Raw genomic sequence first — 15864 nt, 5'->3', positions numbered from 1 at the left:
ACCACTGAGAGAACTGGACCTGAATCTCAATAAACTGCAGGATTCAGGAGTGAAGAAGCTCTGTGACGGACTGAGGAGTGAAAACTGTAAACTGGAGACTCTGAAGTAAGATAATCACACACACACACACACACACACACACACACACACACATCACACACACACACACACATACACACACACACACACTACACACTCACACACACAGACACAGACACACACACACACACTACACACACACACTCATATACAGTACACACACACACACACACTCACACACACTACACACACACACACACGCTCACACACTCACATACACACACACACTCACACACTCACACTGTACACACTACACACACTCACACACACACACACACACTCACCCACACACACACTACACACACACACACACACACAGACAGACAAACACACACACACACACACTCTCACACACACAGTCACACACACTCACAAACACAAATACATCACACACTCACACACAATCACAAACACTACACACTCACATGCTACACACACAGACACACACACTCTCACACACACAGACACACTCACACACAGACACACTCACACACAGACACACTCAGTCACACACACAGTCACACACACACAAACACACACTCACACTCTAACTCATACACACTCACACACACACCCATACTACACACTCTCACACACACACACACACAGACATACACACACACTCACACACACAGACACACACACAGTTACACACACACAGTCACACACTCTTACACACTAACTCATACACACACTCACACACACACTCTCACACACACACTACACACGCACACTCTCAGACAGACACACACACTCACACACACACACACACTCACACACTCAGACACACACACAGTCACACACTCACACACTAACTCATACACACACTCACACACACTCACACACACACAGACATACACACACACAGTCACACACACACAGTCACACACTCTCACACACAGACATACACACACACACTCTGACACACACATAAACACACTCTCTCACACAGACACACACACACACTCTCACACACAAACTCACATACACACACAGACACACACACACACTGTCACACACACACACAGACACACACACACACAGTCACACACACACAAACACACACTCACACACACACACACACTACACACACACACACACAGACATACACAGGCACACACACACACTCTCACACACAGTCAAACACACACTACACTCACACACACTCACACAGTCACACACACACACACACTCACACACAGTCACACACACACACACTACACACACACACACACTAACTCATACACACAGACTCACTCATACTCACACACACACACACACAGCTCCTGTGGAATCATGGGATAGGACAGTGTGCCGTTTTACACACTCCAAAAACTCCAAACCCTGTTTTTCCATTTTAAATCTCTTCTCACTGCTTCATTTGAATATTGAGAGAGTGTGTGAGGTGACAATGTTTTTGTTTCTCTTCCAGCCTGTCAGCTTGTGGTCTCACAGAGAAAAGCTGTGCTGATTTGGCTTCAGCTCTCATGGTAAAGAACTCACCACTGAGAGAACTGAACCTGAGTCATAATGAACTGCAGGATTCAGGAGTGAAGGAGCTCTGTGATGGACTGAGGAGTGAAAACTGTAAACTGGAGACTCTAAGGTAAGATAATCACACACACACACACACACACACACACACACACATACACACACTACACACACACACACACACACACACACACACTACAGAGTCACACACACACTCTCACACACACACACATACACATAAACACGCACACACACACACACACAAACACACACAGTCTCTCACACACACACACACACACTACAGAGTCACACACACACAGAAACACACACACACTTAAGAGTGAAAACTAAACTGGAGACTCTTAGATAAGATAATTACTTTCTCACACACACACAAACACACACACACACTCAGGAGTGAAAACTGTAAACTGGAGACTCTGAGGTAAGATAATCACTTTCTCACACACACACACACACACACACAGCTCCAGTGGAATCATGGGATAGGACAGTGTGCCGTTTTACACACTCCAAAAAATCCAAACCCTGTTTTTCCATTTTAAATCTCTTCTCACTGCTTCATTTGAATATTGAGAGAGTGTGTGAGGTGACAGTGTTATTGTTTCTCTTCCAGCCTGTCAGCTTGTGGTCTCATAGAGAAAAGCTGTGCTGATTTGGCTTCAGCTCTCATGGCAGAGAATTCACCACTGAGAGAACTGGACCTGAGTAATAATAAACTGCAGGATTCAGGAGTGAAGAAGCTCTGTGTCGGACTGAGGAGAGGAAACTGTAAACTGAAGACTCTGAAGTAAGATAATCACACACACACACACACACACACACACACACACACACTACACACACACTACACACACTACACACTCACACACACACACACACTCACACACACACACGCACTCACTCACACACACTACACACACACACACACACTATACACACACACACACACAGTCAGACACACTACCCACACACACACACACTACACACACACAGACACACTACACACACTACACACACACACACAGTCACACACACACTACACACACACTCACAAACACACACACACACACTACACACACACACAAACACACTCACAAACACACACACAGTCACACACACGCACACTAAACACACACACACAGACAGTCACACACACACACTACACACACACACTACACACACACAAGACACACACTCACACAAACACACACACAGTCACACACACACTACACACATACGTACTCACACACACACAAAAACACACCCTCACACAATCAGGAGTGAAAACTGTAAACTGGAGACTCTTAGATAAGATAATTACTTTCTCACACACACACACACACACACACACACACACACACAAACACACACACAAACACTCTCTCACACACTCAGGAGTGAAAACTGTAAATTGGAGACTCTGAGGTAAGATAATCACTTTCTCACACACACAGCTCCAGTGGAATCATGGGATAGGACAGTGTGCCGTTTTACACACTCCAAAAAACTCCAAACCCTGTTTTTCCATTTTAAATCTCTTCTCACTGCTTCATTTGAATATTGAGAGAGTGTGTGAGGTGACAGTGTTATTGTTTCTCTTCCAGCCTGTCAGCTTGTCGTCTCACAGAGGAAAGCTGGGCTGATTTGGCTTCAGCTCTCATGGTAAAGAACTCACCACTGAGAGAACTGGACCTGAGTAAAAATACACTGCAGGATTCAGGAGTGAAGAAGCTCTGTGACGGACTGAGGAGTGAAAACTGTAAACTGGAGACTCTGAAGTAAGATAATCACACACACACATACACACACACACATATACACACACTCACATGCACACACACATATACACTCACACACAAACTACACACAGTCACACACACACTCGCACACACACTCACACACACTAACACACACACTCACACACACACACTCACACAAACACACACACACACTCACACACCTATACACACACACATATATACACACACACATATCAATCAATCAATCAACCTATTTTGACTCGGAAGTACATTGAGGGCAACCCTCATTTTCAATGTAGCCGAGCATTTACAAAAACAGGGATTAACATGACAAAGAAAATAATAACTACATTTAATCATTTTAAATTAAAAGAAAATTTAAAATAACAGTGAATAAAAGATAAAAGTAGATAAAAATAGAATTTGAGATTTAAATGGTAAGAAATTAAGATCAAAAGTAGATCATAAATTAGTAAGGTAATAATACAATATCACAAATAAAAAAAGTAATGATAAAAAAAACTTAAAAATAAAATGAGAGGAAATAAATAAATAAATAAAAAGAGATAAAAAACTAAGGAGAACTAACACAAAAATAAAAGTTACAAATAAATAAGATTAAGTAAAACAGGTGCAGACTGTCTGTAGGTGGTTTGATATTAAAAGTTTAAAATGACTGAGTGACACCAGTGAGCCGAGTTTTAGTGTGTCCTGTAGTGAATTCCAGCTGGTGCTGTAACTAAAAGCAGATTTTCCCAGTTCAGTAAAAACTCTTGGTACCTGGCAGCTGATCCAGTTACTAGAGCGAGTCTGATAATTACTGTTATTTGTATTCATCAATGAAGTGATGTATTCTGGCGAATGACCGGAAAGTGTCTTATAAATAAAAATCAACCAGTGTGTTTCCCTTCGTCCCGTTAAAGAGGGCCACCCAACTTTGGCATACAGCTCACAGTGTTGAGTTCTGTACGGATATCCAGTGATGACCCTCAGGGCAGAGTGATACACGGGGTCCACTAATTTGAGAGAGCTGGAGGAGCATATTTATAGATAATGTCACCAAAGTCCAGCACTGATAGTAAAGCTGCTTCAACTAGTCTTTTTCGGGCGTGCATGGGGAAACAGGACTTATGTCTATAAAAATAACCCAGCTTCTGTTGGCATTTACTGACTAGTTTATTTATGTGTGGTTTAAAACTGAGTTTATCGTCCAGCCATATGCCAAGGTATTTATATTCCGTGACTCTCTCAATAGTGGATCCTGCCAGGGTAGTAATATTTACAGCACTAAAATCAGTATTAAGAGATCTGGAAAACAGCATGAACTTAGTTTTCGTGGCATTTAAAACTAGTTTGTGCTTATATAACGCCACCTGCAGAGCATTAAATGAGCTCTGTCATTTTCTTGTTGCAGCATGAATAGAATCAGCTGAGCAATATAAAATCATGTCATCTGGGTAAAGGTGAACTTTGCAGTCTGAGGTTGAAGCAGAGGTAGCAACATCATTTATGTAGATATTAAATAAGACTGGACCCAACATTGAACCTTGTGGTACACCTTTAGATGCAGATACCAACTCTGATTTATTATTATTCAATGCCATGCATTGATTTCTGTCAGTGAGGTAGTTTTGGGTCCAGTCCAGCGCAGCTGCATCAAAGCCAATCTTTTCTAAGTTCCGTAAAAGAAGAGTGTGATCAACTGTGTCGAATGCTTTTGTTAAGTCAATAAAAACAGCTGCACAATGTTTCCTCTTGTCTATGTCTGAATAAAGATTGTCTAAAACCAGTGTCGTAGCAGAGATAGTGCTGTGACCTTCTCTGAAACCAGACTGATATTTAGATAAAACAGATTTTTCATGAAGAAATTATTTAAACTGCTGGTTTACTAGAGATTCTAACATTTTTGCTAAACTCGACAGTTTTGAGATTGGCCTATAATTATTCAGATCTGTTGTCTCACCACCTTTATGCAGAGGAATTACATGAGCTGTTTTCCAGACCCTGGGAATTCTGCAAGATAAAACTGAAAGATTAAAAATGTATAAAATGTATTCTAAAGTAATCGGGGCTGCGAGACGCAATAAAAAGGGGTCCAGCCCGTCTTCTCCAGTGGCTTTTCATGGATTAATTTTAGCCAGAAGAGAAACAGTAGAGCTGAGATCAGTTTTATTCAATAGGTTTGTGCTATTCTTATCAAAGATGTGGCCAGCTGCAGCAAAATGTGAGTTAAAGGCTTGACATATTTCCTTCTGGGCAGAAATCAGCTGATCGTCAACTAAAACGCTGGTTGTAAAAAGGGGGGAATTATTTTTTAGAGAATTTACTATTTTCCAGAGGTTTTGAGGGTTTCTAGTGCTGGTGATTAAGCTGAGGTAATATTCGGATTTAGCTTTTCTAACAGCAGAGGTACATTTATTTCTCAGCTGTCTAAAGGTAAGCCAGTGGTCTCTTCCCCTGAGCGTCTAGCAGTTGACCAGGCTTTATTTCTGGCCTTAAACAATGAGGAAACCTCACCCGTAAACCAGGGACTTGATCTGTCTCTGACTCTTGACTTTTTGAATGGGGCATGTTTGTTTACCACTGTTAGAAAGGTTTTACTGAAGTGGTTTAGTGCCCCATCAACATCTGAGATCTCTAGTGTAAGGTGGATTTCACTCATTGCTAAGTCAGAAAGGAGAGCTTGCTCATTAAAATGATTAAAATTTCTTCTAACCACCAACCGAGAGCCTGTTTTGTTTGTACAACTGTTTCTAATGCATCCGATGGGACAATGATCACTTATGCCAAGTTCAAAAACTCCTGAGGCAGTAATTTTGTCAGCTTTATTGGAGAGTATTACATCTATCAGGGTTGACTTGGTGAGTTCTTTCAGATTTGGCGAGTCGGTTCATTGATTAACTGTGTTAGGTTAAGATTGCCAGATATTTCCTTTAAGTGATCGGATGCATTAGAAAGCCAGTTGAGGTGAAAATCACCAAGGACCAGCAATTCAGAAGCACTAAACTTGGATAAAAGATCCGCTAATTCCTCGACTGCAGAGTGTGGGGCAGAGGGAGGCCTGTATATCCCAATTAAAACAAGAGTTATTTAAACCTGGAGGGCTAAGAACTCATAACATTTTTCTTTGGATGCTGCACATTAGCTTGTAAATTTACACTGGTATAAATAGCAACTCCCCCTCCCCTTGAATCTCTGTCTTTTCTATGGAGGATAAAATTATTTAAAGCTATATCTTCATCAGTGGTACAGTGTCTAAGCCAGGTCTCTGTTAAAATGATTATATCAGGATCAGACTGTGCAGCCAGGATTTTAAGATGATCCATTCTATCTTTTTGTAGTAGGCTTCTAATATTCAGATGGATTATATCTAAACCTTTTCTTTTCTTAAAACTCTCAAGACTACTCATTGGGTTATCAGTACAGTTCGCTTGGGGGTTTATGGAAATTAGGGATGGCTTAATGCTGATAAGATTATCACGATTAATAAAAACATTAAAATTATGAGGATTCTTGGTATTTCTTGTAAAAATGCTGGTCCTAGTTCTCCTACTATTAATGACTACTGGTATAATTGAACTTGCATTGTAGGTCTTGAGTTGTCATTTCAAATTAAAAACAGAGTAAAACATATTGTGTCCTAAAATCTGAGAACCCAGCCTATTGGGATGAATCCCATCAGATCTATAGAAGGAAGGGCGATTCTAGAAGAGGTTAAAATTGTCTATAAAAGTCAAACCTTTGGAAAGGCAGGTATTCTGAAGCCAGGTATGAAGGTTTAAAAGTCTACTAAATGACCTGAGCCTCTTCCTAGTGAAGGAATTGGTCCAGAAATAAAAACAGATTTACCACAGTCTTGTATGGAGGACAGCAGGCACGTGAAGTCCTTTTTTAACAGTTCTGTGCTCTGGTTTCTAATCCAAGGCCGTCTAATCCAAGGAGAGTCAAGGAGATCCTCATCATCTTTAATCTAGTGGAGAACCGAGATTCTTCCCTCGAGTTCCGCGACCTTCTGGCTCAGCCACAGACAGCTAATACAACCAGCTGGAGAGCTGAGTGGGGCCATGTCTTTAGACAGTCTGGTAGGTTAAGAATAAATAAATAAATAACAAATTAAAGATAAATAACTAAAGTTAAAATAAATAAAATGTGATTAAAAGTCAACAGGCTAGTCAGCCTCGTGCTCTCTCGGTCGCTCGCTCTGACGTGTGCAAGTGCATACACACACACACACTCACACACACACACATATACACACACACTCACACACACACACACACACACACACACACACCCAATCACACACACACACTCAGGAGTAAAAAAATGTAAAATGGAGACTCTGAGGTAAGATAATCACTTTCTCACACACACACACACACAGAGTCTCTCACACACACACACACTCACAGACACACACACTCACACTCACTCACTCACATACACACACAGCTCCAGTGGAATCATGGGATAGGACAGTATGACATTTTACACACTCCAAAAAACTCCAAACCCTGTTTTTCCATTTTAAATCTCTTCTCACTGCTTCATTTGAATATTGAGAGAGTGTGTGAGGGGACAGTGTTATTGTTTCTCTTCCAGACTGTCAGAGTGTCGTCTCACAGAGAAAAGCTGTGTTGATTTGGCTTCAGTTCTCATGGTAGAGAATTCACCACTGAGAAAACTGGACCTGAGTTATAATAAACTGCAGGATTCAGGAGTGAAGAAGATCTGTAACGGACTGAGGAGTGAAGACTGTAAACTGGAGACTCTGAAGTAAGATAATCACACACACACACACACACACACACACACACACACACAACACACACTTCACACACACACACTCACACACACTCACACTGCACACACACACACACACACACTCTCACACACACACACACACACACACACACACTCACACACTCTCACACACACACACACACTCACACATAAACATACACTCACATACACTTGCACATATTCACACACACACAAACACACACACACACACACACAAAGTCACACACACAGACATATATATACTCACACTCACAACTGGAGACTCTGAGGTAAGAATCACTTTCTCACACACTCACACACACTCTCACACACACATATATATATATACACACACACACACACGCATACACACACTCTCTCTCTCTCTCTCTCTCTCTCTCTCTCACACACACACACACACACACTGTCACACATATATACACACACACTCACACACACACTCTCTCTCTCACACACACACACACACACTCTCACACACACATATACACACACACTCAGGAGTGAAAACTGTAAACTGGAGACTCTGAGGTAAGATAATCACACACACACACACACACACACACACACACACACACACTACATACATACACACACACACTACACACACACACACACATATATATATATACACACACACACACTCTCACACACATACACACACTCTCTCTCTCTCTCTCTCTCTCACACACACACACACACACACACACTCTCACACACACTCACACACACACACATACACACACACTCTCTCTCTCTCTCTCTCTCTCACACACACACACACACACTCTCTCACACACACACATATACACACACTCAGGAGTGAAAACTGTAAACTGGAGACTGAGGTAAGATAATCACACACACTCAACTGGCAAAATATATGCAGTGCCATCTTCTCAATGTCCAGCAGTTCAAAACTCCAACTACTTCAGTATAAAAGCCTCCACAGAACATATAGTACAGCCTCTAAACTGCACCGTATGGGATTCAGTCCCAGTGATAAAGGCCAGCACTGTCCAGCTTTAACAGGTAACTACTATCATGCCTTCTGGAACTGCCCCCCCAATTCAGCAGTTTTGGTCAGAGGTCATGGACAGGCTATCAGAGATTACAGGCCTCGTCATCCCTTTGTGTCCCATTGTAGCGCTACTTAATGACCTTTCCTCACTTTCACCACCCAATCACCTCCAATCCTTTATATTCAGATCACTGACCGTTGCTAAAATAGCTCTACGGCCGAACTGGAAGGACAGAACCAACATTTCAGTAAAGCTTTGGCTTCACCTCCTCACAGATCACTGCAACCTGGAGAGACTTACAGCAAATTTCACACATCACACCGAATCAATCGAGGAAACCTGGACACAATGTTTACAGTATTGAGAGCTGACCTCTCTCTCCAGACTCACCAGGAAAGGGTTAAAACCACTGCAGAGGATCTGATAACTACCCATGTTATGATTACATATGATAGAAGAGAGAGAGAGAGAGAGAGAGAGAGAGAGAGAGAGAGAGAGAGAGAAAGGAGGCAGTACTGCTTTATTTATTGTTTTGTTAAGTGTTTGCGTTTGTCCAGTTTGTCCGTCCTGTATGTCCAGTTTGTCCATTATTAAGTGTTATTGTTATCATTCTTCTTATTATTGCTATTATTGTTATGTCATTCTCTCTCTTCTTCTTCTTTTGTCTCTGTTATTTTTGTTTTTTGTTTTACTCAACGCAGGGTGTGGGTGAGGGTGTGGGGGGTGGGGGGGTGTTTGGGGGTGGTGTTGGGTGGTTGTGGTGCCACATCACCTTCTATCTGTATGATCATTAATAAATGATGAGCTGTGACTTTAATAACAAAGTGAAACAGAAATAATAATATGTCCCCTGGAAAAGGGGGGGTGGCCAAGGAATGATGGCCTGGGAATAAATTTAAAAAAAAAGAAGAAAAGAGGGTTAGCAGTGTCAGTTCCTCCTTTAATGTTAAAATGAAGACGGTGAAATGCTTTTACAAATAAAACTGGGACACTGTGCAGAATGTAAATAAAACAGAATGCAGTGATTGCTTGATTTGGGATTTCAGCTGCTCATAAGTTCAGGGTCCTGTTAATGTTTTTCATGGTTGACGGGTCTGGAATGCAGCCTGGGTAATAAACTGGCCTGACTCTTTCACAGCAGAGTCACGCTGCTGTAATACGTGCAGAATGTGGTTTATGATTGTCTTGCTGAAATAATCAATGCCTTCCCTCAAAAAGACGCCGTCTAACCTGTATATATATCCTTCAGCATTAATGGTGCCTTCACAGATGTTCTAGTTACCCCTGCCATGTGCTAATGTACCCCAGAAAACCCAGATGATGGATTTTGAACTGTGTGCTGATAACAAGCCAGATGGTCCCTCTCCTCTTTAGCCTGGACACAGTGTCCATGGTCTCCAAGAAGAATTTCAAACTTTGATTCATTGGACTATGGGACACTTCCACTTCCCCTCAGTCCTTCTTAATTGAGCTCAGGCCCAGAGAAGGTGGCAGCGTTTCTGGATCCTGTTTTTATTTGGTTTCTTCTTTGTGATTTAGAGTTTTAACTTGCGTCAAAGTGATTAACTGTGTTACAGAGTAGAATCTGTTTTAAATGCAGGCCCATCTGAGGGTCTGAAGATCAGGGTCAGCCAGTATTGGTCTTCACCCTTGTCCCAACTCTCTTTTGAAGATGAAGAACAGCTCTTTTGAGAAAGATGAGGAGTAGCTCTGTTGAACCTCTGAAAGGCTCTCTGGGATGCTCTTTTCATGTCCAATCATGTTACTGACCTGTTCTAAATGAAGCTAATTAGTTACTAGGTGATGGTCCAGCACATGTGGTTTTTGAACTGAAGGGGTATTTAAGTACAGTGGCAGAGTATGGGCAGTTATTTGGTCAGTATTTGTAAGGGCTAATCATTCATCTAATCTGCAGTGGACTGTCCCTGATATTTAAGGTGTCTCAGGCCTTGTGGTCCCCGGGGCGTCTGACTCACATTTTACTGTATTTATTCATGTTTTACTTTATTTACTCACATTTTACTCTAGTTACTCACATTTTACTCTATTTACTCATGTTTTACTGTATTCACGTTTTACTGTATTTACTCACATTTTACTGCATTTACTCACGTTTTACTGTATTTACTCACATTTTACTGTATTTGCTCACATTTTACTGTATTTAAACACATTTTACTGTATTTAAACACATTTTACTGTACTCACATTTTACTCTATTTACTCACATTTTAACTCATATTTTACAGTATTTGCTCACATTTTACTGTATTTACTCATATTTTTACTGTATTTACTCAAATTTTACTGTATTTACTCACATTTTACTGTATTTACTCAGATTTTACTGTATTAATTCACATTGTACTGTATTCGCTCACATTTTACTGTATTTAAACACATTTTACTGTATTTATTCACGTTTTACTGTATTTACTCACATTTTACTCTATTTACTCTATTTACTCACATTTTATCGTATTAACTCATATTTGACCGTATTTACTCACGTTTTACTCTATTTACTCATTTTTTTTACTTATTTACTCAGATTTTACTGTATTAACTCACATTTTACTGTATTAACTCACATTTTACTCTATTTACTCAGATTTGATTGTAATTACTCACATTTTACTCTATTTACTCACATTCTACTCTACTCACATTTTATCGTATTAACTCATATTGTACAGTATTTACTCACGTTTTCCTCTATTTACTCACGTTTTACTGTATTTGCTCACATTTTACTGTATTTAAACACATTTTACTGTATTTACTCACATTTTACTCTATTTACTCACATTTTACTGTATTCACTCACATTTTACTGTATTTGCTCACATTTTACTCTATTTACTCAAATGTTTACTGTATTTACTCAGATTTTACTATATTAACTCACATTTTACTGTATTTACTCACATTTTACTCTATTTACTCAGATTTGATTGTAATTACTCACATTTTACTCTATTTACTCACATTTTACTGTATTTACTCACATTTTACTGTTTACTTACATTTTATCGTATTAACTCATTTTCAGTATTTACTCACGTTTTCCTCTATTTACTCACGTTTTACTGTATTAACTCACATTTTACTGTATGTACTCACATTTTACTCTATTTACTCATATTTTTTACTTATTTACTCAGATTTTACTGTATTAACTCACATTTTACTGTATTTGCTCACATTTTACTGTATTTACTCAGATTTGATTGTAATTACTCACATTTTACTCTATTTACTCACATTTTAATGTATTTACTCACATTTTACTCTATTTACTCACATTTTATCGTATTAACTCATATTGTACAGTATTTACTCACGTTTTCCTCTATTTACTCACATTTTACTGTATTCACTCACATTTTACTGTATTTGCTCACATTTTACTCTATTTACTCAAATGTTTACTGTATTTACTCAGATTTTACTGTATTAACTCACATTTTACTGTAGTAACTCACATTTTACTGTATTTGCTCACATTTTACTCTATTTACTCAGATTTGATTGTAATTACTCACATTTTACTCTATTTACTCACATTTTAATGTATTTACTCACATTTTACTCTATTTACTCACATTTTATCGTATTAACTCATATTGTACAGTATTTACTCACGTTTTCCTCTATTTACTCACGTTTTACTGTATTTGCTCACATTTTACTGTATTTAAACACATTTTACTGTATTTACTCACATTTTACTCTATTTACTCACATTTTACTGTATTCACTCACATTTTACTGTATTTGCTCACATTTTACTCTATTTACTCAAATGTTTTCTGTATTTACTCAGATTTTACTGTATTAACTCACATTTTACTGTATTTACTCACATTTTACTCTATTTACTCAGATTTGATTGTAATTACTCACATTTTACTCTATTTACTCACATTTTACTGTATTTACTCACATTTTACTGTTTACTTACATTTTATTTTCATTTCATTTTCAGTATTTACTCACGTTTTCCTCTATTTACTCACGTTTTACTGTATTAACTCATGTTTTACTATATTTCCGCACATTTTACTCTATTTACTCACATTTTACTCTATTTCCTCACATTTTCCTGTATTTACTCACATTTTACTGTATTTACTCATATTTCATTGTATTTACTCACATTTTACTGTATTTACTCACATTTTACTGTATGAACTTACGTTTTACTGTATTTACTCACATTTTACTCTATTTACTCACATTTTACTTTATTAACTCACGTTTTACTGTATTTACTCACGTTTTACTATATTTACTCACATGTTACTGTATTTGTGGTCACAGATATATTTAGAAGGATGCAGGGGCTTTTTAGGTTGGGATCAGTGTGTTTGCTTTCATGTCTGCTAAACGCTGAGTTTGACTGCCAATTCGTTTTACATCTGGCAAACCAGAATTTCTGGCAACCTGGGGTGTGTGTGTGTTGTGGAGGTTAATATGTGTAATACTTGTTACTTCATTGTGTATTGTGTGTGTGTGTGTGTGTGTGTTGAGCTTTAAATGTAAGGAGTTGTTCTTCTCTCTGCAGACTGAGTAGCTGCAGTATTACAGATGAAGGCTGTGCTGAACTGGTTACAGTGCTGAAATCAAACCCCTCATACCTGACAGAGCTGGATCTGACCGCAAATCAACTAGAAGATTCAGGAGTGGAGCAGCTCATTGAACTAAAGGACAATCCGGACTATAAACTGGAGAAACTACGGTGAGTTACTGACTTACTCACACACACACACACACACATTCTTGTTTCTGTGAATTGTGGGGGCCACCTGACAAATTGTTACATTATGATGCCCACCCTTTCCAAAGGTCCTACAGACTTGAAAAAAATCATGCTTTGTCAAAATGCACTTGTGAATCATAATATCACTTCAAATTTCAAATATGTGACAATAATGGATTTTGACCTGAACTGGAGTTCACTTGTGTATTGAGTATATGTGAGGACCATCATTACACACATCACCCATTTTCATTCTTTGTGAGGACCAGTTCCATGTTGAGAAGGAACCTTTCTTTTTTCTTATTAATGCAAACAAAATTATTAATCCAGGTAGGTGTATTAGTTTAAATGCCTATTTATTAGTAACAGAATAAGTCTAGGATATAAAAAAAGTTATGGTAATACAGCATAACACAGCAACCCTAACAACAACACAATAAAGCTAGACAATAAACTTAAGAATAAAGAATAAAAATAAAATATTTTTTACCTTGAGCAACCCTGTCCACATTAAGCAGACCGAAAACCATCAACATTAACAACTTAAAATAAATCATAAAGCTCTGGAGATTCTCTATTCAAGTGAGAGTGAATGAGCTATATAAAGAAGATACACTATATTTCCAAATGTTTTCACTCACCCATCCAAATCATTGAATTCAAGGGGTTCCAATTACTTCCATGGCCACAGGTGTATAAAGCCGAGCCCCTAGGCCTGCAGACTGCTTCTACAGACATTAGTGAAAGAATGGGTCGTTCTCAGGAGCTCAGTGAATTCCAGCGTGGTGCCGTGATCGGACGCCACCTGTGCAGCAAGTCCAGTCGTGAAATTTCCTCACTACTAAATATTCCACAGTTGACTGTCAGTGGGATTATAACAAAGTGGAAGCGATTGGGAACGACAGCAACTCAGGCACAAAGAGGTCGGCCACGTAAAATGACAGAGCGGTCAGCGGATGCTGAGGGGCATAGGACATCGCCAACTTTCTGCAGAATCAACTTTCTCCACAGCATGGACTTAATTAATGCTCCAGAGTGTTCTCTTACAGGGACCTAAGAGATAAAAAAAAAAAAAGATATCATATATGATATGATATGAAGCCTTTATTGTCACAAGTCACCTAAAGTAACCAGTGAAATTTTGATCATATTGATTTAATAAAAATCTAAATTTTATTATGCATAAAGTGTCATCAAAGCTTTGGTATTTAATCAATCATGCATTTGCAAATGATCAAAAATTTAATGGGATGATAGTTTACATCCAGATGTGATAAACAACTTACAACATCTAACCTTTGATAAAAAAATGAAAGACAGGTTTTGAAAATGAAATCTGTTAACAAACATTACGCAACCATTAGGTTACAATGCAGTAATTACATGCTGTAATGCAAGTACGTCTACACGTTTTTTAAATACCTTTAAGCCAGAAGAGGAAGCTCCATTGTTGGTCAGAGAACCTAAAGCTGAGTGGCTTGGTTCAACCTCGTCCATCATGTTAGTAGTGTCCTCACATTCAGGCTAAAGGGATTTCAAATATCACAGTTAAACATTTCAATTAACATTACATACATGTACATTATTATTTAAAATGCTATACAGAATTTCACACCATGTTTTATCAGTAGCTGCTGCTTTAGTGGGTCAAGTTAACCAGACATGGAACCACTATGTTATAGAAGACAATGAGATCAATCTTAATAAAAAACTCATATTACACCCTTAAAAGAATTAATTATAAATAGGACAAACAGCTGTTGAGAACAACAGACCATATGTTCTTGTGTGTTCAGTGCTCTGCTGGTTCAGGTTGACTAGACGTGGTCCCCACTATAGAATAGAATGCCTTTATTGTCACTATACACAGTACAATGAGATTAAAAGCAACTCCATCTCAGTG

At 38.8% G+C, this 15864-nt stretch overlaps 1 protein-coding gene across 1 annotated transcript in view; it reads left to right on the top strand.

The window, feature by feature from the left end:
* Positions 1-15864, top strand: part of LOC108413402 (protein NLRC5-like) — a 133117-nt gene that overhangs the window by 102567 nt on the left and 14686 nt on the right. Inside the window, exons 15-20 of the mRNA XM_037541222.1 lie at positions 1-105; positions 1532-1705; positions 2231-2404; positions 3222-3395; positions 7980-8153; positions 13767-13940. The exon at positions 1-105 is cut by the window's left edge and continues 69 nt beyond it. Coding sequence (XP_037397119.1) covers positions 1-105; positions 1532-1705; positions 2231-2404; positions 3222-3395; positions 7980-8153; positions 13767-13940 — 975 coding nt within the window. The remainder of the gene's footprint in view (positions 106-1531; positions 1706-2230; positions 2405-3221; positions 3396-7979; positions 8154-13766; positions 13941-15864) is intronic.

This window comes from Pygocentrus nattereri, chromosome 9 (genome assembly GCF_015220715.1).
Source record: "Pygocentrus nattereri isolate fPygNat1 chromosome 9, fPygNat1.pri, whole genome shotgun sequence".
Classification (NCBI taxonomy): Eukaryota; Metazoa; Chordata; class Actinopteri; order Characiformes; family Serrasalmidae; genus Pygocentrus; species Pygocentrus nattereri.
This window is presented reverse-complemented; position numbering and strand designations above follow the sequence as displayed.